At 47.9% G+C, this 23912-nt stretch overlaps 1 protein-coding gene across 5 annotated transcripts in view; it reads left to right on the plus strand.

Moving 5' to 3' along the window:
- Nucleotides 1-23912, plus strand: part of LOC110485836 (triple functional domain protein) — a 149798-nt gene that overhangs the window by 62324 nt on the left and 63562 nt on the right. For 4 of the 5 annotated variants that reach the window (XR_002468004.2, XM_021557031.2, XM_021557045.2 and 1 more), the window contains 8 exons: nucleotides 1246-1320; nucleotides 1897-2011; nucleotides 3510-3702; nucleotides 5770-6318; nucleotides 7166-7288; nucleotides 21036-21227; nucleotides 22674-22805; nucleotides 23042-23272. Coding sequence is in view for 4 of the 5 variants with exons in the window: in XM_021557031.2 (XP_021412706.2) it covers nucleotides 1246-1320; nucleotides 1897-2011; nucleotides 3510-3702; nucleotides 5770-6318; nucleotides 7166-7288; nucleotides 21036-21227; nucleotides 22674-22805; nucleotides 23042-23272 (1610 nt within the window). In the remaining variant the exon portion in view is untranslated. Of the gene's footprint in view, nucleotides 1-1245; nucleotides 1321-1896; nucleotides 2012-2798; nucleotides 3321-3509; nucleotides 3703-5769; nucleotides 6319-7165; nucleotides 7289-21035; nucleotides 21228-22673; nucleotides 22806-23041; nucleotides 23273-23912 lie in introns of those variants that run through there. The other variant, XM_021557053.2, reaches the window with a different exon arrangement.

The raw sequence follows: 23912 nt of genomic DNA on the forward strand, positions 1-23912 counted from the left end.
TCTGTGCGTGATTTCCTGCAAAACAGGAATGTCAGTGTTCTGCCATGGCCAGCGAAGAGCCCGGATCTCAATCCCATTGAACACGTCTGGAACCTGTTGGATCGGAGGGTGAGGGCTTGGGCCATTCCCCCCAGAAATGTCCGGGAACTTGCAGGTGCCTTGGTGGAAGAGTGAGGGTAACATCTCACAGCCCGAACTGGCAAATCTGGTGCAGTCCATGAGGAGATGCACTGCAGTACTTAATGCAGCTGGTGGCCACACCAGATACTGACAGTTTCTTTGATTTTGACCTTCCCTTTGTTCAGGAACACATTTTTCCATTTCTGTTAGTCACATGTCTGTGTAACTTGTTCAGTTTATGTCTCTGTTGTTGAATCTTATGTTCATACAAATATTTACACATGTTAAGGTTGCTGAAAATAAACGCAGTTGACAGTGAGAGAACGTTTTTTGCTGAGTTTACTACTACACTGTATGTCTACAGGATTTACTCTGTCTTATTTGGGGCGGCAGGTAGCCTAGTGGTTAGAGCGTTGGGCCTGTAACCGAAAGGTTGCAAGATTGAATCCCAGAGCTGACAAAGTGAAAAAAAACTGTTGTTTTGCCTCTGAACAAGGCAGTTAACCCACTTTTCCGAGGCCGTCATTGTAAATTTGAATTTGTTCTTAACTGACTTGCCTAGTTAAATAAAGGTTAAATAAAAAAATAAAAAATGTACAGGCTGTGCTATGATGCTATGACACAATGTAAAGGTGTGTGTGTGATCGTACGTACACGTGTGGGTTGATCTCTATTTTGAGTGTAAGCCATCTGGTGAGTAGGTGAGGGCACGAGTTAAGACCAGAGCTATAGATATGATGTTATCGATCTAGTCACTGCTTTGATAATGGTCATAACTTCTATGGTCTATTTTTGTTGTTATTAGTGGTTGTCACCATCCTGAATTCATATTAGGCCTTCTCAAGAGTTCAACCTGTTATAGGGTTGCAATGACAACAAGATGGCTGGTTTAATCTCATGTCAGGGTTCTGCTGCTGGATTTGGGTCAACTTCAGAGACTGATTTTTAACAGACTGGTACACTGTGGACTTTTTCAGTCCTAACCCAAAGCAAGTTGTGTATTAGTGGTGATGAGAACATGACTGATTGACTGACATCATGTTATCAAGTCAACTTCAATCCAAAACTGAACCTTGATGGTCTGATTCACTGTTCTGACTGACTGCATTTCCCTGTTTATTTCAGGGTTTCATCGAAATGAGGAGATGAAGGCCATAGACGTTCTGCCCATCCTTAAAGAAAAGGTTGCCTTCATATCAGGTGAGAAACACGATGTCTCGGATCCATGGTGTTTACCATTCTATATGGTCTGTAGAATGTCATGGGAACACACACACACACACACACACACACACACACACACACACACACACACACACACACACACAAACAACCTCACATGATTCACTGCAGCTCTACATTTACTACAGAGCACTGGGAATAGGCAGCACATTATGGTGGGAACACAAAACAGGGAAGCATCAGGCAGGCAAGGCTTCCTCTGCAGGGAGATGTAGCTTCAGCTAAGCTGTGAGTGGAGCTGTCTGTGTGAACCGTGCCATGACCCTGACTTGCTGTGACTTACTGCTGACATGACTTGCTGTGCCACTAACTAAAAGCTATAAAGTATGCTGTAAACAGCTATAAATATGATGAGGGATTTCACCTCAAAGTACTCCTATTATTGTAAAATAGTCATGCATTCTTTAGTTGCCAGTATTACGCTAAGAGTCCATTATACTGTAAAAGGTGAGGACAACTAGCAGGATTTGTAAATCCCTGTTTCTTGGTTGTCCGTTGTGTGTTTCTCATGGTCCTGGTTCCTGTGTCCCCGAGGTGGCCGAGATAGACGTGGGGGTCCCGTCCTTACCTTCCCAGCCAGGAGTAACCATGACAGAATACGAACAGAGGACCTCCGCAGACTCATAGCCTACCTCGCTGGTATCCCCAGGTACTGTTTCTTATACATACATGATAACTGAACACACTGTTGAACCCAGCCCGGCCTCCTTTCCCTGCACTACACACACACACACACACACACACACACACACACACACACACACACACACACACACACACACACACACACACACACACACACACACACACACACACATAGACACACACATAGACACACACCTAGACACACACATAGACATACACACACACAGTATTAACTCTGAAAGTTGGATAATGAAAACCAGCTTGTTGACTCTCCTCTGTGTCACATTCTATTGGAGTCCAGCATGAACGAGGAAACCCTCCCCAGACTACCACCTGTGTATCGCTGTGTGTTTTCAAATTCAATTCCTCCCCAACCGTGATTTCTCTCTCTGCTTTATTTGAAATTGATTCATCCTTTTAAGCAGCCACCTTCCTGTGCAGCATTAGAGGGAGTATTATACTCCAGCCCTCAGCCTGGTGCAGTACCGTTACCACTGACTGTTGACATAGTTTACTCAGTATACAGTGTGTGTGTGTCTGTGTGTGTCTGTATGCATTTGCGTGTGTCTGTCTTTATGCGTGTGTGTGTGGGTGCGCATGTGCTTGTTTATAGTGTAGTGCAGTGCAGTCCAGGGCTGTATGTAGGTTAGACTCCCCCTGGGCCTCTCTCTGTAGGGGCTGATGACGCCAGGCAGGCAGAGCAGAGCAGAGGAGAGCACAGCGGAGTGGGTCACTTACTAATAACTAACTGCAGATAGATATTCTCAGGCCATCTCCTTTTCGCTCTCTCTCTCTCTGCTGTTTAGCTGCAGGCAAGCTTCTCCTCTTCTCTGTCTGTTTTCAGTGTTATTGGATACTAGCCTAGAGGCTGTCTAGTGGATAGGAAAACAGTGTAGGGGATCTGGTGCGGGCGGCATCCAGAGGGAAGGGGCGTCGGTCTGGACTACGACGTGGATGGCGTGGGCGGTTGGCTAGCGGAGTTGCTAGTGGAGCGTTACCTCGGCGAGACTGTCTGTGCTGTCCACTCAGCGGGAGGGAGGTTTTACACTCTCTCTTTTATACACACAAACAAACTCTCGCTCTCACTTTATATCTCTCTCACTTTGTATTTGGCTCTCTCTCCGGTTCACTAGTTCTCTCCCACTGTTTTCTTATTGTTTCTCCCGGGGAGATGGCTGGACTGGTCTTTTCCGAGAGTGAAGTCATAGTGATTTAGTTCAGAGCACAGGGCCTCCTGCGCTGTGAGACACTCACTTTAAGCCTTAAACACTGGGGATATCCTTTTATGGTACTTTTGCAACGGGACACTTTTGGTAAGCGGAATCATTGAACATTTCAACGTTTTTTTCTTCTGAGGCATCTGGTGAAAGAGATTTTCACCACCCATTTCATTTTCATTTGAATATTAACAAAAGTTTTTTGTCATGGAAGTAAACAAAATATTTTACTGGTGATTTGTGAATTTCATGGCTGCTTGTGGTTGTTGTCTTGGTTTGTCTCAGTGAGGAGGTGAGCAGACATGGCTTCACGGTCATCGTTGACATGCGAGGCTCTAAGTGGGACAGCATCAAACCTCTGCTGAAGATCCTGCAAGAGTCCTTCCCTTCCTGCATCCACGTCGCCCTCATCATCAAACCAGACAACTTCTGGCAGAAACAGAGGACCAATTTCGGGAGCTCCAAGTTTGAATTTGAGGTAAGTCCACCCTGGATTGTCTCTTGTGATGACATTCATACAGAATAATTTGAGCGAGCGAGCTACCTAGCGCAAGGTTGCCTTATGGGTTCTGAGACTGCTACTATAGTATTATGACTCAACCGCTTTGAATCGATCCACAGATGTGCCTGAGGAGATTTGATATCTTAATCATCTTTAGGCTATACTGAGAATATGTTTGTAGTCTCTGGAGTTGTAATGCATGAGGAAATTAGTTTGCAATGTGAATGTTTTTATTCGTTTTTCTTCAAATTAATTGTTTACCTTCAAATTGAATGTTCCAAGGTATCGTTATGAGCCCTAGGAAGTGTTGTGTGGAATTGGAAAGTGACATTAAAGCTGTGACAGAGAGAGTCCCGTGTGGGTAGGAAGCTGGAGCTGTTAAATTTAGTTCTGACCTATTTAGAGGGGAACATGGATATATGGGCCTCAGAGAGAGCAGAGTCTCAGTAAAGAGGGCAGTCTGATTAGGGACATTCAGATTGGCGTTAATTCGAGCCCACAGCTAAAGAATACACAACATACACATGAATGGGCTTTAAAGAGCTGTGGATACTTTATGTGTTGACGTTATCTCATAGGGATTTTATGTGTTATGACTGGTAACATGGCTGCAGCTATAATTCCTGGAATGTTTTTGCCCACCTTTTCAAGTGAACATTGGGCGTAATAGATCTGTTGTTGACCACTCCTCATAATCCATGTTTAATTATGTTGGTTATGGAATTTTGATAACACAATCTATTCAGTTGGTTTAGTAACATGATAGTCATTAATAATGATATCTGCATCAGGGTGTAATTTCATTGGGGCCTCTCCCATAGAATATGAATGACGTGTCATGAGTGTCATAAAATTACATTCTACTTCTCGGATCTCCTTCCATACCTTCCTCACAGACTGCTGTTTATATTAGTGTCTTAACCCTCCCTCTTCCTCACAGACTGCTGTTTATATTAGTGTCTGAACCCTCCCTCTTCCTCACAGACTGCTGTTTATATTAGTGTCTGAACCCTCCCTCTTCCTCATAGACTGCTGTTTATATTCGTGTCTGAAACCTCCCTCTTCCTCACAGACTGCTGTTTATATTAGTGTCTGAAACCTCCCTCTTCCTCACAGACTGCTGTTTATATTAGTGTCTGAACTAGAGTTCGACCGATTATGATTTTTAAACTCCGATGCCGATAATGATTATTAGAGGACCAAAAAAAGTAAATACCGATGAATCGGACGATTTTTGCCCAAACTGTTGCATATACACTGACTATGCGTGCAATGAACGCAAGAGAAGTGACACAATTTCACCTGGTTAATATTGCCTGCTAACCTGGATTTCTATTAGCTAAATATGCAGGTTTAAAAATATATACTTCTGTGTATTGATTTTAAGAAAGTCAATGATGTTTATGGTTAGGTACACATTGGAGCAACGATACGCACCGCATCGATTATATGCAACGCAGGACACGCTAGATAAACTAGTAATATCATCAACCATGTGTAGTTAACTAGTGATTATGATTGATTGATTGATTGTTTTTTATAAGATAAGTTTAATGCTAGCTAGCAACTTACCTTGGCTTCTTACTGCATTCGCGGTGCAGGCAGTCTCCTCGTGGAGTGCAATGAGAGGCAGGTGGTTAGAGCGTTGGACTAGTTAACCGTAAGGTTGCAAGATGGAATCCCCGAGCTGACAAGGTCAAAATCTGTCGTTCTGCCCCTGAACGAGGCAGTTAACCTACCGTTCCTAGGCTGTCATTGAAAATAAGAATGTGTTCTTAACTGACTTGCCTAGTTAAATAAAGATTCAGTTATGCAGTAAAAAATTATATTAAAAAATCGGCCAAATCGGTGTCCAAAAATACCGATTTCCGATTGTTATGAAAACTTGAAATCGGCCATTCCAATTAATCGGCCGACCTCTAGTCTGAACCCCCCCCTCTTCCTCACAGACTGCTGTTTATATTAGTGTCTGAACCCTCCCTCTTCCTCACAGATTGCTGTTTATATTAGTGTATGAACCCTCCCACCTCCCTCTTCCTGCAGACGGTCATGGTGTCTCTCGAGGGTCTGACCAAGGTGGTGGACCCCTCCCAGCTGACGTCAGACTTCGAGGGCAGCCTGGAGTACGAGCACGACGAGTGGATCGAGGTGCGCGTGGCCTTCGAGGACTTCGCCGGCGATGCCGCCCGGGCTTTGGCGCGGCTGGAGGAGCTGCAGGAGACCCTGGCGCAGCGTGACCTTCCGCGCGACCTGGAGTGTGCACGGCGCCTCATGGAGGAACATGCCTCGCTCAAGAAGAGGGCCACCAAGGCCTCGGTGGAGGAGTTGGACACACAGGGACGCAGGCTGCTCCAGAGGCTTCAGCAGGGTAGTGTCACCCCTGGAGGCTACACTAACCACGGCGGCGGGGGAACGGATGCTAACGATGGGCTCACAGGCCACCCAGATGCCCACAACCTGGTGCCAAAAGTGAGTGCCCTGCTGGACAAGTTGCATGGCACACGCCAGCACCTGCAGCAGCTGTGGCACATGCGCAAGCTGAAACTGGACCAGTGCTTCCAGCTGCGGCTGTTTGAGCAGGATGCAGAGAAGGTATGTTATGAACTAATTACACTCTACTTTCACTTTTGTGTTAATAGGACAAGGCTTGTTTCTATTCAAAGGACTCACATTTTGGTCCATATCTCTCATCCTAGCATAACTAGAAAGAAAGCATCCCAAGCTCACCAGTGAAGTCTGGATTTGCACTGAGAATATTACTTCATAGCAAACAGAATGGGATAGGTATCTGCAGGAGTAATGATGCTTGTTTGCAGTATACTGTAATGGCCCATAGCCTGTCAGTGTGCATAGACCCAGCTACAGTTATATGGATGTCATGCAGCTATCAGCCAGATGGTGATGTGACGCGTCCCTGCTGTGGAAACAAACATGTTTGTCAGTTAGTCAGAGCAAAGCATTAATTACATCTCCCCACCACCACCTCCTCTTCCTCCTCCTATTCCCACACCACCACCTCCTCCTCTTCCTCTTCCTCCCCAGGCATGTTATTATTGTCCCCGGTTATTAAAGCATGTCTCAGAGGTCAAGTTGAAATGGTAGCTGTCACGCTAAGGTTTCTTGTCATGCTAGCTGTCTGGCGTTCCCAGTGGCAACATCACGAGTCTAGGCAGTATGACAACATGACACTAGGGTCAGGCTGACACACAGTTCAATACAGTGGACTGGAGTCATTCCATCTGCCTTCCTGAGTGTCTAAACATCCATATCATCAGCCTTTACCCCAGCCCCCCCTCCCCCCTCTCTCTGTCTCTCTCTCTCACCCCTCCAGAGCTGTAAGATACAGTACCTGCTAATAGAGACCTTCTTCTGTGTGCTTGTGCCTGCCTGTGTGCGTGTTTGTGTGCCCATGGCTGTGTGTGTGTCGCGCCGCCCACAGATGTTTGACTGGATCATGCACAACAAGGGCCTGTTCCTGACCAGCTACACAGAGATAGGAGGGAACCACCAGCATGCCGGGGAGCTGCAGACCCAGCACAACCACTTTGCCATGAACTGTATGGTAAGAATACACTCTTCTACTTTACTGATGACCATAAACATTTACAATGACCATAAACTACTGTACCCCTCAGCTTTGTGTTAAAATACATTGAAGCTTATTGATAGTCGTCTATACCTTATTTATAGTAATCTATAGCTTATTTATAGTCACCCCCCTTTAAATGGGCCACATAATGATGGGTTAAACTAAACAGTCCTCCCAGTAGCTACCACATGCAGTGTGAGGTTGAGACAACCATCCATCTCCTGCATGTGTGTGTTTGTGTGTGTCTGTCTGTATGTGTGCGTGTATGTGTGTGCTGCCCGCCCTGAACCTCCCCAGCTGTGTTCTGTAGGGGAAGATGATGAATCACTTGGTCTCCCTGCCCTCTCTCCCTCCACTCGTCCTTGCCCTCTCCTGTTTCTTGCCCTGGCTGTCAGTAGTCAGTACAGGACCCTAGCTCCGGCCCCCATCTACTCTCTGCTGCTCATGGGACCTAAAGGGGAAAATGAGGGCATGAATTGAAGCCCTAGCTTCTTGTTGTGCTGTATTTTTGGATCAGGATCATCAACTAGATTCAGCCGCAGGCCGATTTTTCTCTTGAGCGGGTGGTCATGGGGCCGGAACATGCAGTAATTACAAATCATTTCTACAAATTGACCACAAGAAGCCCAAACAGATATCATTTTTGACTAAAACATAATAATTTCAAATCTTACTTACATTTGTATATGATCACATCTCTCTATTATACATGGAAATACTTTGGAACAGATTTCCTAAATTAAAATCCCTTGGAACTGTTTTTGCAGTTTTTTATGTCTAACAATGAATTCAGCCTGCAGGCCGCCAGTTGGGGAACCTAGCTCTAGATTGTATGGTGGTATAATACTGTAAAGTACATTTACACTAAGTTGCAGTGCTCTTTCTGTATGACATTGTTTCCTTGGACGTATTCATCTATTCCAAGGGTTCCCAAACCCCCCCGTCCTGCATTGGGGAACATCCCGCGCCTACCACCTATGGGAGCCAGCTGAGGCATGGGAGCCTATCGAACCAGCTGAGGCATGGCAGCCTGTCGATCCCGCTGAGGCATGGCAGCCTATCAATCCCGCTGAGGCATGGCAGCCTATCGAGCCCATTGAGGCATGGCATCCTATCGATTCCGCTGTGGCATGGGAACCTATCGATCCCGCTGGGGCATGGGAACCTATCGAGCCAGCTGATGCATGGGAACCTATCAAGCCAGCTCAGGCATGGCAGCTTGTCGAGCCAGCTGAGGCATGGGAGCCTATCGAGCCAGCTGAGGCATGGCAGCCTGTCGAACCAGCTGAGGCATGGGAGCCTATCGAACCAGCTGATGCATGACAGCCTGTCGAACCAGCTGAGGCATGGCAGCCTGTCAAACCAGCTGAGGCATGGCAGCCTGTCGATCCCGCTGAGGCATGGCAGCCTATCGATCCCACTGAGGCATGGCAGCCTATCGATCTCGCTGAGGCATGGGAACCTATCTAGCCAGCTGAGGCATGGGAACCTATCTAGCCAGCTGAGGCATGGCAGCCTATCGAACCAGCTGAGGCATGGGAGCATGTCAAGCCAGCTGAGGCATGGCAGCCTGTCGATCCCGCTGAGGCATGGCAGCCTATCGATCCCACTGAGGCATGGCAGCCTATCGATCTCGCTGAGGCATGGGAGCCTATCGAGCCAGCTGAGGCATGGCAGCCTATCGAACCAGCTGAGGTACGGGAGCATGTCGAGCCAGCTGAGGCGTGGGAGCCTGTCGAGCCAGCTGAGGCATGGCAGCCTGTCAAGCCAGCTGAGGCATGGCAGCCTATCAAACCAGCTGAGGCATGGCAGCCTGTCAAGCCAGCTGAGGCATGGCAGCCTGTCAAGCCAGCTGAGGCATGGCAGCCTATCGAGCCAGCTGAGGCGTGGCAGCCTGTCGAGCCAGCTGAGGCATGGGAGCCTATCGAACCAGCTGAGGCGTGGCAGCCTGTCGAGCCAGCTGAGGCATGGCAGCCTGTCGAGCCAGCTGAGGCATGGCAGCCTGTCAAGCCAGCTGAGGCATGGGAGCCTGTCGAGCCAGCTGAGGCATGGCAGCCTGTCGAGCCAGCTGAGGCATGGCAGCCTGTCGAGCCAGCTGAGGCATGGCAGCCTGTCAAGCCAGCTGAGGCATGGCAGCCTGTCGAGCCAACTGAGGCATGGCAGCCTGTCAAGTCAGCTGTGGCATGGCAGCCTGTCGAGCCAGCTGAGGCATGGGAGCCTATCGAACCAGCTGAGGCATGGCAGCCTGTCGAGCCAGCTGAGGCATGGCAGCCTATCGAACCAGCTGAGGCATGGCAGCCATTCAAGCCAGCTGTGGCATGGCAGCTTATCGAGCCAGCTGAGGCGTGGCAGCCTGTCGAGCCAGCTGAGGCATGGCAGCCTATCGAGCCAGCTGAGGCATGGCAGCCTATCGAGCCAGCTGAGGCATGGCAGCCTATCGAACCAGCTTAGGGATGGCAGCCTATCCAGCCAGCTGAGGGATGGGAGCCTATCGAATCAAGGAGGTGATGGAGTCCAGGTGAGTGTCATAATGCGCGTAACGATTGTGACAGACGTGCGCCATAACGAGCAGCCTGGTGACCTAGAGGCCGGAGAGGGAGCACATTTTATAGCAATTCTATACATTTTGCCATGACTATTGTGTATTCATGTGATATTTGAGTGACAAAAAATTACAACAATATAAAGGGCCTAAAAAAACGGAATTTAAAAACGTAGACATGGGCTAGTTGATCTGGACATTTCTGACAAGTTATAAATAGCTCTAAGGTCTGCAATGACTGACAAGACAAGAAGAACTGATGATGCACTACCCAATTTCCAAATGGGACCTTGTGCATTCTTCTATTACAACTTTCAAGAGTAAGTTCAAATCCGGACTGAGTTCCTTAAAAAAATAATTGCATTTCTTTTTTCTGCTGACTCCTCGCCCAACAGTTTGGGAACCACTTGTGCTGAGCCAGCCTAGCTTGTTTTGAGAAGCGGACAGACAGACAGGCCCCATTGAGGCAGGGGGATCACCCAGACCTAGACCCAGCCCTGGTCACAGTCACACAGGCATTATTGTGCATGACTTAGCCATCACTGTGCAGTGTCAACAACAGGCAGGGGGATTCTGAAACAGAGGGACTGACGCCTCCTTTTCACCAGGATGCCATGCTTCCTGTTGACTAGAAAGACTGTGTGACTGCCAGGATCAAATTTGGGAGGTAGAGCTAGTTGCTGATGATGATACTGTGAGGGTAAAATGTGTGTGTGCGTATGTTTGAAAGGGCAGATTATCACAATGAAAGCATCATGGACAGCAGCAGTATTAATCACAATGTGTTAATGCGTTCACTGTTGTGATAAATATGCTTTTTGCCACCTTGAGTAAATATCCTAATATCCCCAATTCCCCAGCTAGACTAGAGATCAGCCATTTAGGCTGAGGCTGATGATCTGCTATGATTATGTCATTTGTAGTATGCGAATTAAAAGTATGGACATGTGATGGTAGTCTGCCCCCTATGGGGGTGTTGTAACATTAAACTCTATGGTTCCACTTTGGAGAGAAACGACCCAGAAATTCAAAACCAGTTCAATAGAAAAGCAGATGGCATTCCGATAGCGACAGAATGGAAGCCTGTTTGAAACACATAATAGAAATGGTAATGCTAGAATGGACATGTGATGTCATTGTGGCCTAGTCTACTAGTGTCTCCTCTCTGTGTGAATATTAAAACAAGGTAAATATGAAATAAAAATAGCCTTTCTGTTGTGTTCCTCATTTTGGAGAAGCCAGTCAGTAACCCCAGGAGCTTCCTGTTCAAGACGTTCTCTTCCCTCACCCTCTCAGAGTCTCAGGGCCTAGGTCTGTGTCCCAAATGGCACCCTATTCCCTACATACAGTGCACTACATTTGACTTGAGCCATATGGGCCCTGGTCAAAAGTAGTGCACTATATAGGGAACAGGGTGCCATTTGGGACTTAGCCTTGGGTTATTGGCGTATGCCAAGCCCTCCATTACTGTGTCAGTCTCATTGATTAGTTCTTCCTGTTCCATCCTGATCCTATCTCCTATCTGTAATGTTGCCTGTTTGTTTACACCGAAAACACAATGGAAACACTATCATTATCATGTTCACATGTCACTATACACCCGGTGTCGGACCAGTCCCTGTGGCGTAGACAAATAACTCTTGATTGCATTTGTTTTGATTTACCCAAGTCTGGGATGTTGAGATGGAAAGCGGCCACACTTCATATCTTTGCCATGCAAAAATGGGCTTTGTGACAGCAGTATAAGTGGCAGTATTTTCCTCTGTGGAGTGGACCCTCCCTGCTCAGTATGTGTGATGCTTGAGAGACAGAGGAAGGTTCTGTGGTATGCTGCTGTGTGGGTAAGCCTTGGTGGTGTATGTAATGTGATCACTCAATGGATACTGTGCAGAGGCCTGGCCCAGTGTATACTTTCCCTTTAACCCGGGTCCTCCAGGAGTTTTACATTAGGCCTGGCCCAGTGTTTACTTTCCCTTTAACCCGGGTCCTCCAGGAGTTTTACATTAGGCCTGGCCCAGTGTTTACTTTCCCTTTAACCCGGGTCCTCCAGGAGTTTTACATTAGGCCTGCCCTCTGTCTAGCTCCCCTGGCTAAGATACCATGCTGTCTGTCGTTTTACATTAGGCCTGCCCTCTGTCTAGCTCCCCTGGCTAAGATACCATGCTGTCTGTCGTTTTACATTAGGCCTGCCCTCTGTCTAGCTTCCCTGGCTAAGATACCATGCTGTCTGTTGTTTTACATTAGGCCTGCCCTCTGCCTAGCTCCCCTGGCTAAGACACCATGCTGTCTGTCGTTTTACATTAGGCCTGCCCACTGCCTAGCTCCCCTGGCTAAGATACCATGCTGTCTGTCGTTTTACATTAGGCCTGCCCTCTGCCTAGCTCCCCTGGCTAAGATACCATGCTGTCTGTCATTTTACATTAGGCCTGCCCTCTGTCTAGCTCCCCTGGCTAAGATACCATGCTGTCTGTCGTTTTACATTAGGCCTGCCCTCTGCCTAGCTCCCCTGGCTAAGATACCATGCTGTCTGTCGTTTTACATTAGGCCTGCCCTCTGCCTAGCTCCCCTGGCTAAGATACCATGCTGTCTGTCATTTTACATTAGGCCTGCCCTCTGTCTAGCTCCCCTGGCTAAGATACCATGCTGTCTGTCGTTTTACATTAGGCCTGCCCTCTGCCTAGCTCCCCTGGCTAAGATACCATGCTGTCTGTCGTTTTACATTAGGCCTGCCCTCTGCCTAGCTCCCCTGGCTAAGATACCATGCTGTCTGTCGTTTTACATTAGGCCTGCCCTCTGTCTAGCTTCCCTGGCTAAGATACCATGCTGTCTGTCGTTTTACATTAGGCCTGCCCTCTGCCTAGCTCCCCCTGGCTAAGATACCATGCTGTCTGTCGTTTTACATTAGGCCTGCCCTCTGCCTAGCTCCCCTGGCTAAGATACCATGCTGTCTGTCGTTTTACATTAGGCCTGCCCTCTGTCTAGCTCCCCTGGCTAAGATACCATGCTGTCTGTCGTTTTACATTAGGCCTGCCCTCTGCCTAGCTCCCCTGGCTAAGTTACCATGCTCTCTGTCGTTTTACATTAGGCCTGCCCTCTGCATAGCTCCCCTGGCTAAGATACCATGCTGTCTGTCGTTTTACATTAGGCCTGCCCTCTGCCTAGCTCCCCTGGCTAAGATACCATGCTGCTTGTCGTTTTACATTAGGCCTGCCCTCTGCCTAGCTCCCCCTGGCTAAGATACCATGCTGTCTGTCGTTTTACATTAGGCCTGCCCTCTGCCTAGCTCCCCTGGCTAAGATACCATGCTGTCTGTCGTTTTACATTAGGCCTGCCCTCTGCCTAGCTCCCCTGGCTAAGATACCATGCTGTCTTGTCGTTTTACATTAGGCCTGCCCTCTGTCTAGCTCCCCTGGCTAAGATATCATGCTGTCTGTCGTTTTACATTAGGCCTGCCCTCTGCCTAGCTCCCCTGGCTAAGACACCATGCTGCTTGTCGTTTTACATTAGGCCTGCCCTCTGTCTAGCTCCCCCTGGCTAAGATACCATGCTGTCTGTCGTTTTACATTAGGCCTGCCCTCTGCCTAGCTCCCCTGGCTAAGATACCATGCTGTCTGTCGTTTTACATTAGGCCTGCCCTCTGCCTAGCTCCCCTGGCTAAGATACCATGCTGTCTGTCGTTTTACATTAGGCCTGCCCTCTGTCTAGCTCCCCTGGCTAAGATACCATGCTGTCTGTCGTTTTACATTAGGCCTGGCCTCTGTCTAGCTCCCCTGTCTAAGATACCATGCTGTCTGTCGTTTTACATTAGGCCTGCCCTCTGCCTAGCTCCCCTGGCTAAGATACCATGCTGCTTGTCGTTTTACATTAGGCCTGCCCTCTGTCTAGCTCCCCTGGCTAAGATACCTTGCTGTCTGTCGTTTTACATTAGGCCTGCCCTCTGCCTAGCTCCCCTGGCTAAGATACCATGCTGTCTGTCATTTTACATTAGGCCTGCCCTCTGTCTAGTGCCCCCTGGCTAAGATACCATGCTGTCTGTCGTTTTACATTAGGCCTGCCCTCTGTCTAGCTCCCCTGGCTAAGATACCATGCTGTCTGTCGTTTTACATTAGGCCTGCCCTCTGTCTAGCTCCCCTGGCTAAGATACCATGCTGTCTGTCGTTTTACATTAGGTCTGCCCTCTGCCTAGCTCCCCTGGCTAAGATACCATGCTGCTTGTCGTTTTACATTAGGCCTGCCCTCTGTCTAGCTCCCCTGGCTAAGATACCTTGCTGTCTGTCGTTTTACATTAGGCCTGCCCTCTGCCTAGCTCCCCTGGCTAAGATACCATGCTGTCTGTCGTTTTACATTAGGCCTGCCCTCTGCCTAGCTCCCCTGGCTAAGATACCATGCTGTCTGTCGTTTTACATTAGGCCTGCCCTCTGCCTAGCTCCCCTGGCTAAGATACCATGCTGTCTGTCGTTTTACATTAGGCCTGCCCTCTGTCTAGCTCCCCTGGCTAAGATACCATGCTGTCTGCCGTTTTACATTAGGCCTGCCCTCTGTCTAGCTTCCCTGGCTAAGATACCATGCTGTCTGTCGTTTTACATTAGGCCTGCCCTCTGTCTAGCTCCCCTGGCTAAGATACCATGCTGTCTGTCGTTTTACATTAGGCCTGCCCTCTGTCTAGCTCCCCTGGCTAAGATACCATGCTGTCTGTCGTTTTACATTAGGCCTGCCCTCTGCCTAGCTCCCCTGGCTAAGATACCATGCTGTCTGTCGTTTTACATTAGGCCTGCCCTCTGCCTAGCTCCCCTGGCTAAGATACCATGCTGTCTGTCGTTTTACATTAGGCCTGCCCTCTGCCTAGCTCCCCTGGCTAAGATACCATGCTGTCTGTCGTTTTACATTAGGCCTGCCCTCTGCCTAGCTCCCCTGGCTAAGATACCATGCTGTCTGTCGTTTTACATTAGGCCTGCCCTCTGTCTAGCTTCCCTGGCTAAGATACCATGCTGTCTGTCGTTTTACATTAGGCCTGCCCTCTGTCTAGCTCCCCTGGCTAAGATACCATGCTGTCTGTCGTTTTACATTAGGCCTGCCCTCTGCCTAGCTCCCCTGGCTAAGATACCATGCTGTCTGTCGTTTTACATTAGGCCTGCCCTCTGTCTAGCTTCCCTGGCTAAGATACCATGCTGCTTGTCGTTTTACATTAGGCCTGCCCTCTGTCTAGCTAAGATACCATGCTGTCTGTCGTTTTACATTAGGCCTGCCCTCTGCCTAGCTTCCCTGGCTAAGACACCATGCTGTCTGTTGTTTTACATTAGGCCTGCCCTCTGTCTAGCTTCCCTGGCTAAGATACCATGCTGTCTGTCATTTTACATTAGACCTGCCCTCTGCCTAGCTCCCCTGGCTAAGATACCATGCTGTCTGTCGTTTTACATTAGGCCTGCCCTCTGCCTAGCTCCCCTGGCTTAGATACCATGCTCTCTGTCGTTTTACATTAGGCCTGCCCTCTGTCTAGCTTCCCTGGCTAAGATACCATGCTGTCTGTCGTTTTACATTAGGCCTGCCCTCTGTCTAGCTCCCCTGGCTAAGATACCATGCTGTCTGTCGTTTTACATCCAGGAATGAAGACGTAGTGAAGAGAGGATGTTATTTAACCTCTCATTTAAATGCTTCACAGATGTCGTCGGAGTCAGAGGCGTTTGTCGTTTTTCAGGAGGGCAGATGTCTTTATCTAGCCCAGCCCTGTGTGTGTCCGTTCTGCCCGTCCGTATGTCTGTCTGTTTGTCCGCTTGTGGTGTTCACAACTCGCATCAGTTTCAAAAGTGTTTGCAGACAGACAGAGATGTTGAACATTGGTCCATTGATGTTCCCTTGGATTAGTATAATGAGGATTCAGCGCACCTCTGTTTCAGAGCACACTGCGGTGTTGTGTGATTCATTAAAGCCTCTCATTTAGATAAAAACCAGGCTACAAAAACCTGTAATTGTTTCAGCCAGGGGTAATTGAATGCTAACATTCCTGCATGTAAAACTGAATAATTAATTTGTGTTTGCTGATCTATGTCTATCTTGTCACAACAGCTTCATGGACCAAAATGAAAGAGACATGGTGTTGTTTTGGTGTTGTTTTGGTTTTAGTGTGCGAGTAGTAGGATGACACTGACAGCGTCAGGGAGGGTATCGATCCCTAACCTTAATTACCCAGCATGCCGTAGATCTCTACAGCAGGCAGCGAGAGCTCATCAACTGTGTGTGTGTGTGTGTGTCTACAGCTGGCAGCGAGAGCTCGTCTCCCATAAACACCTCATTAAACCGTTGGGATAACGTTGTAGCTCTGACCACATGAAAGAGGAAGCCTACTAAAAGGGCTTCTCAAACAGGGGAAGCTTGGCCATTGTTGAGCTGTACTAGAGCCAATAGGACTGGAAAGTAATGACCACTGTTTTAGTACAAGCCTGTGTGTGACTGTACCATACACTCGATCCCACTATTCACTTTTCTTTGGATTAAAAGCTGTACTACCACAATAAAACCCATCCAAAGTGTTATGTTTTGAGCAGCAGGCAGGCAGTGAGGGGTGTGGCCTTAAGCCCTGTGATTATCACTGTGATATGGGTGATAAAGGAGAGGGAGAAAGTCATGACCCGTGACTGAACCTCCTTTCTGTCTGGGTGGATCTCCTGCTATGCACTCCCTTATCCTCACCTCCCCTTCTCTCTCCCCACCCAGCCACACACAGTGTTGTGGGTGTCCGTCGGGGCTGGCTGGAGCTGGCTGAGTGGAAGCATGTGGACATGTGGTCAGACTAGAGGGACTTCCTCCTCTCCCACGGGTGTAGCCCCTCCACTCCGCTCGGCTCGCTACGCTTCACAGGATAACTAAGATCAGCTGCCCGCTACACGCTCACCGTCACTTCCTTTAGCTTTTGATTGGCTGTGTTTGTTGGTTCAGCAGTTGGGTGACCATTTTGAAATGTTGTAACATGTAATTTACCATGAATCTCAAGTGTTTTTGTACTTCACTGAAAATGCTACAACAACAAAAATATTTTGACTTCACTGATATTCTCAGTTCTGTACACATTTCTGGCTTTACCATTCTATGTATTTTCTCGACAGGATGCAGATTTGTTTGGTTTCACAATACAGGCACTTAGCACTATGATAGTAGTCCCCTTATTGTCTGTTTCCAGTTGACAGTTTACCTCCCCTCTGTTCACTGTAACGTAAGAGAGTAGAGGCCAAGGCTAGCTGGTGTTTTCGTTTGGACTGGAGGGGTTCTGTTCTCTTCTCAGTGAGTAATAGTCTCTCTGGGTGTTTGATTTGGACTGGGTTGTGTGTGTGTGTGTGTGTGTGTGTACAGTAGGTTGTGTTGTGTGTGTCCTGTGTTAACTTCTCACCAGCCTCCCAAGCCCTTACTATGGACGTAGGCACTCCTGTGGCTGGGTCTGTAGCCATGGCCCACCCTGTGTTGATCTCTGTCTTTCTAACCCTCCCTCACTGTCTGTCTCCCTCCCTCACTGTCTGTCTCCCTCCCTCACTGTCTGTCTGTCTCCCTCTCTGTCTGTTTGTCTCCCTCCTTTTCTGTCTGTCTGTCTCCCTCCCTCACTGTCTGTCTGTCTCCCTCTCTGTCTGTTTGTCTCCCTCCCTTTCTGTCTGTCTGTCTCCCTCTCTGTCTGTTTGTCTCCCTCCCTTTCTGTCTGTCTGTCTCCCTCCCTCCCTCACTGTCTGTCTGTCTCCCTCTCTGTCTGTCTGTCTCCTTCTCTCTCTGTCTCTGTCTGTTTTTATGTTTGTCCGTCTACCGCCCCTCTCTGTCTCCGTCTCTCCTCCCTTCCTGCCTGTCTGTGACTCGCTCCCTGTTGTCCTCCCTCTCTGTCTGTCACCCTGTCTGTCTGTCTGTCTCACTCCCTCTCCTTCTCGCTCTATCTTTGTCTTTCTCCCTCCCTCCCCCTGCCTCCCTCTGTCTATGTAAATATTGGTAACACTTTACAATTTACTCCCCTCTCCTTACAGAATGTCTATCATGTCCCCTCCCTCTCCTTACAGAATGTCTATCATGTCCCCTCCCTCTCCTTACAGAATGTATATCATGTCCCCTCCCTCTCCTTACAGAATTTCTATCATGTCCCCTCCCTCTCCTTACAGAATGTCTATCATGTCCCCTCCCTCTCCTTACAGAATGTATATCATGTCCCCTCCCTCTCCTTACAGAATGTCTATCATGTCCCCTCCCTCTCCTTACAGAATGTCTATCATGTCCCCTCCCTCTCCTTACAGAATGTCTATCATGTCCCCTCCCTCTCCTTACAGAATGTATATCATGTCCCCTCCCTCTCCTTACAGAATATCTATCATGTCCCCTCCCTCTCCTTACAGAATGTCTATCATGTCCCCTCCCTCTCCTTACAGAATGTATATCATGTCCCCTCCCTCTCCTTACAGAATATCTATCATGTCCCCTCCCTCTCCTTACAGAATGTCTATCATGTCCCCTCCCTCTCCTTACAGAATGTCTATCATGTCCCCTCCCTCTCCTTACATAATGTATATCATGTCCCCTCCCTCTCCTTACAGAATGTCTATCATGTCCCCTCCCTCTCCTTACAGAATGTATATCATGTCCCCTCCCTCTCCTTACAGAATGTCTATCATGTGTCCTCCCTCTCCTTACAGAATGTCTATCATGTCCCCTCCCTCTCCTTACAGAATGTCTATCATGTGTCCTCCCTCTCCTTACAGAATGTCTATCATGTGTCCTCCCTCTCCTTACAGAATGTCTATCATGTCCCCTCCCTCTCCTTACAGAATGTCTATCATGTGTCCTCCCTCTCCTTACAGAATGTCTATCATGTGTCCTCCCTCTCCTTACAGAATGTCTATCATGTCCCCTCCCTCTCCTTACAGAATGTCTATCATGTCCCCTCCCTCTCCTTACAGAATGTCTATCAAGTGTCCTCCCTCTCCTTACAGAATGTCTATCATGTGTCCTCCCTCTCCTTACAGAATGTCTATCATGTGTCCTCCCTCTCCTTACAGAATGTCTATCATGTCCCCTCCCTCTCCTTACGGAATATCTATCATGTCCCCTCCCTCTCCTTACAGAATGTCTATCATGTGTCCTCCCTCTCCTTACAGAATGTCTATCATGTGTCCTCCCTCTCCTTACAGAATGTCTATCATGTCCCCTCCCTCTCCTTACAGAATGTATATCAAGTGTCCTCCCTCTCCTTACAGAATGTCTATCATGTCCCCTCCCTCTCCTTACAGAATATCTATCATGTCCCCTCCCTCTCCTTACAGAATGTCTATCATGTCCCCTCCCTCTCCTTACAGAATGTCTATCATGTCCCCTCCCTCTCCTTACATAATGTATATCATGTCCCCTCCCTCTCCTTACAGAATGTCTATCATGTCCCCTCCCTCTCCTTACAGAATGTATATCATGTCCCCTCCCTCTCCTTACAGAATGTCTATCATGTGTCCTCCCTCTCCTTACAGAATGTCTATCATGTCCCCTCCCTCTCCTTACAGAATGTCTATCATGTGTCCTCCCTCTCCTTACAGAATGTCTATCATGTGTCCTCCCTCTCCTTACAGAATGTCTATCATGTCCCCTCCCTCTCCTTACAGAATGTCTATCATGTGTCCTCCCTCTCCTTACAGAATGTCTATCATGTGTCCTCCCTCTCCTTACAGAATGTCTATCATGTCCCCTCCCTCTCCTTACAGAATGTCTATCATGTCCCCTCCCTCTCCTTACAGAATGTCTATCAAGTGTCCTCCCTCTCCTTACAGAATGTCTATCATGTGTCCTCCCTCTCCTTACAGAATGTCTATCATGTGTCCTCCCTCTCCTTACAGAATGTCTATCATGTCCCCTCCCTCTCCTTACGGAATATCTATCATGTCCCCTCCCTCTCCTTACAGAATGTCTATCATGTGTCCTCCCTCTCCTTACAGAATGTCTATCATGTGTCCTCCCTCTCCTTACAGAATGTCTATCATGTCCCCTCCCTCTCCTTACAGAATGTATATCAAGTGTCCTCCCTCTCCTTACAGAATGTCTATCATGTCCCCTCCCTCTCCTTACAGAATGTCTATCATGTCCCCTCCCTCTCCTTACAGAATGTATATCATGTCCCCTCCCTCTCCTTACAGAATGTCTATCATGTCCCCTCCCTCTCCTTACAGAATGTCTATCATGTCCCCTCCCTCTCCTTACAGAATGTCTATCATGTCCCCTCCCTCTTCTTACAGAATGTCTATCATGTGTCCTCCCTCTCCTTACAAAATGTCTATCATGTGTCCTCCCTCTCCTTACAGAATGTCTATCATGTCCCCTCCCTCTCCTTACAGAATATCTATCATGTCCCCTCCCTCTCCTTACAGAATGTCTATCATGTGTCCTCCCTCTCCTTACAGAATGTCTATCATGTCCCCTCCCTCTCCTTACAGAATGTCTATCATGTCCCCTCCCTCTCCTTACAGAATGTCTATCATGTGTCCTCCCTCTCCTTACAGAATGTCTATCATGTCCCCTCCCTCTCCTTACAGAATGTCTATCATGTCCCCTCCCTCTCCTTACAGAATGTCTATAATGTGTCCTCCCTCTCCTTACAAAATGTCTATCATGTGTCCTCCCTCTCCTTACAGAATGTCTATCATGTCCCCTCCCTCTCCTTACAGAATGTCTATCATGTCCCCTCCCTCTCCTTACATAATGTATATCATGTCCCCTCCCTCTCCTTACAGAATGTCTATCATGTCCCCTCCCTCTCCTTACAGAATGTATATCATGTCCCCTCCCTCTCCTTACAGAATGTCTATCATGTCCCCTCCCTCTCCTTACAGAATGTCTATCATGTGTCCTCCCTCTCCTTACAGAATGTCTATCATGTCCCCTCCCTCTCCTTACAGAATGTCTATCATGTCCCCTCCCTCTCCTTACAGAATGTATATCATGTCCCCTCCCTCTCCTTACAGAATGTCTATCATGTCCCCTCCCTCTCCTTACAGAATGTCTATCATGTGTCCTCCCTCTCCTTACAGAATGTCTATCATGTCCCCTCCCTCTCCTTACAGAATGTCTATCATGTCCCCTCCCTCTCCTTATAGAATGTTTATGTAACTATTAACCTCGTCATGTCTTCTCCCCTCTTACAGAATATCTAATATGTCTCCTCCACTCTCCTTCCAGAATGTCTATGTAAATATCAACCGCATCATGTCTGTGGGGAACCGTCTGTTGGAGTCTGGGCACTACGCATCGCAGCAGATCCAGCAGATCTCAGGTCAGTTAGAGCAGGAGTGGAAGGCTTTCGCTGCTGCCTTGGACGAACGCTCCACCCTACTGGAGATGTCTGCTGCCTTCCACCTGAAGGTGGACCAGGTGAGGAGGAAGCACACACACACACACACACACACAACAACACTCGCACACACACATTGTGATTTTCCAGATTGAACAGGAAAGGGCCAAAACACTCTGAGCCTCTACTACCTGTTCCAGCGGTGTGCTCCTACAGAGACCCACACTCTTGTTATTTTCCTCTCTCTTTTCCTCTCTCTGCCTCGATTTGCTCCCCCTCCTTTCATTCGTCTTTCATCACTTAAGCTTTTTCTTCCCGTCTGTCTTCCTTTCTCCTCATCCCTCTCTGCATTCTTCTCTCTTCACCTCTATTGTAGTGCATGAGGTCAGGTTAAAACCAGATGTCCAGAGTAGCAGGGTGGGCAGTATTGTTATAGACTACATGTTTGTGTACCCTACTGTCCGCAAGGATTTGAAGCTACTCCATAAATTGAATCTTCCCCTGCTTTGGAAGAGGCTGTATTGTAAGCCCATTTTCTATTTGGACCTAGTTGCTGTCATGTGTTTTCCAACAAACGGATTCATGAGGAGGTGTTGTATCTGATGTTTGGTTGTGTGCGGTTGGCATGTGAAGCTAAGTTTGAGTTATGTGCGCGTGTGTGTCTGTGTTTCTTTACCATGGTTCTAGACCGCTCTGTCAGTCTGGGGACGAACGGGGGGGGGGTGGTTGAGGAGAAACACAAAGAGAGAGAGAGAGAGAGAGAGAGAGACGCACACACTGACATTTTTTTATGACATGATGCCTATGTCTTTTATCTCCGCTCTCTTCATCCTTCCATTTCTAGAATAATCACTTGTTTTGTATCAGTATTCTCCTGAAGTGCCTCTACTTTCTGTTGTACTTTCCTCTCCTCCTCTCCCTGGCCAGCTCCCACAGGAACAGATGAAAATAGGTCCTATCTCTTAATGGCATTGTAGTACGCTGCTGGGATGATGCAGAGCTAATAATAATGTTAGCTAGGGCTGCCTGCAAGGCAATGTGTTGCTTTCGTCCCCTACCATGAATGTGTAATTGACTGATATATAAAACAGACAGACAGACAGGGAGGGAGGGAGGGAGACAGGGAGGGATTGAGGGAGGCAGACAGAGACAGAGAGGGAGGGTTAGAGAGACAGACACGAGGACAATTATAAGTATTTTTCAATGCCTGTTTTTGCTATTTACACGTTTTTGTATTTTAGAAGAAGTGTTTTTGTGTGCGCTAGTTACTGTGGTTGGATGATTGCACATGAATGTACCACAAATGCTGTGGTACATTTAGGTAGTCATGACGTTATTTATTCCTTCTAGAATAGAATAGTGTTCAAGTAGTAGAACTCATGCGCTGTTGAGAATCACCATAATTTACCTTTAACCTTCTATAGGTTTTGGTCTCTTTTCTTTCTGTACCACACACCACCATGCACACACACCCTTGTGATTACCATTATAATGTGTGATCGTGTGTGTGTGTGTGTCTCCTCCAGTACATGGGTAACGTGGAGCCGTGGTGTAAGGCGTGTGGAGAAGGAGACCTGCCCTCTGAGCTACAGGACTTGGAGGACACCATCCACCATCACACAGGACTCTATGAGCACATCACCACTGCCTACTCTGAGGTACTATGGGGCCTGCAGTCACTACAAATTCTGGTGCCCAGTGCTCATGTACTGAAGGGATTAGTCAGTGATAAGCACTTTTTGTGTCGTCGTGCTTTAAAGTAAAATAAATAGCATCTGCAACATGCACTAAAGAAATCCTGTTTAATTCAGATTAATTTGTGTTTTCAAAGTTCATTGTCAACCTTTTCCCCACCTCACCTGGGATCTCTCCTATCTTCTCCTTTCCTCTCCAGGTGAGCCAAGACGGGAAGTCCCTATTGGACAAGCTGCAGCGGCCCCTGACCCCGGGTAGTGCTGATTCGCTGACGGCCTCGGCCAACTACTCCAAGGCGGTGCACCACGTACTGGACATCATCCACGAGGTGCTACACCACCAGAGACAACTGGAAAACATCTGGCAACACCGCAAGGTCCGGCTTCACCAGCGCCTGCAGCTCTGTGTCTTCCAACAGGACGTCCAGCAGGTACACATGCTCAGGAAGAGGCAGGCACACACACACACACACACACACACACACACACACACACACACACACACACACACACACACACACACACACACACACACACACACACAGAGTGACACAAACATACACACAAACACACACGAACAAACATACAGAATTCATAATACACAGACACCCTAACATCATTGTCAGGGACCACTATACCTATTGTACAGTGTTTATTCATATAAAACCTGATTTTCATGCATGTTCAAAACTAAAGAGAACTGTGTTGTAATTTTGCGGGGTACATTTATCCATCTCCACTTTCTTCAAAGCGTTTTCAGTGGCTCCTGGGGTTTCTGAGTGAAAACGTATCTTTGTGAGTGGCTGACAGACCCTTGTGATTAGGACTGAGCTGGTATCTACTTCTCTGTGCCCTGTGGACATGCTCGCTATTCTCTGTTTTTTTTTCTCTCTCTCTCTCTCTCTCTCTCTCTCTCTCTCTCTGTTTCTCTCTCTGTTTCTCTCTCTGTTTCTCTCTCTGTTTCTCTCTCTCTCTCTCTCTCTCTCTCTCTCTCTCTCTCTCCCTCTCTCTCTGTTTTTCTCTCTCTCTCTGTTTTTCTCTCTCTCTCTCTCCCTCCCTCTCTCTCTCTAT

Source organism: Oncorhynchus mykiss, chromosome 2 (genome assembly GCF_013265735.2).
Source record: "Oncorhynchus mykiss isolate Arlee chromosome 2, USDA_OmykA_1.1, whole genome shotgun sequence".
Lineage (NCBI taxonomy): Eukaryota > Metazoa > Chordata > Actinopteri > Salmoniformes > Salmonidae > Oncorhynchus > Oncorhynchus mykiss.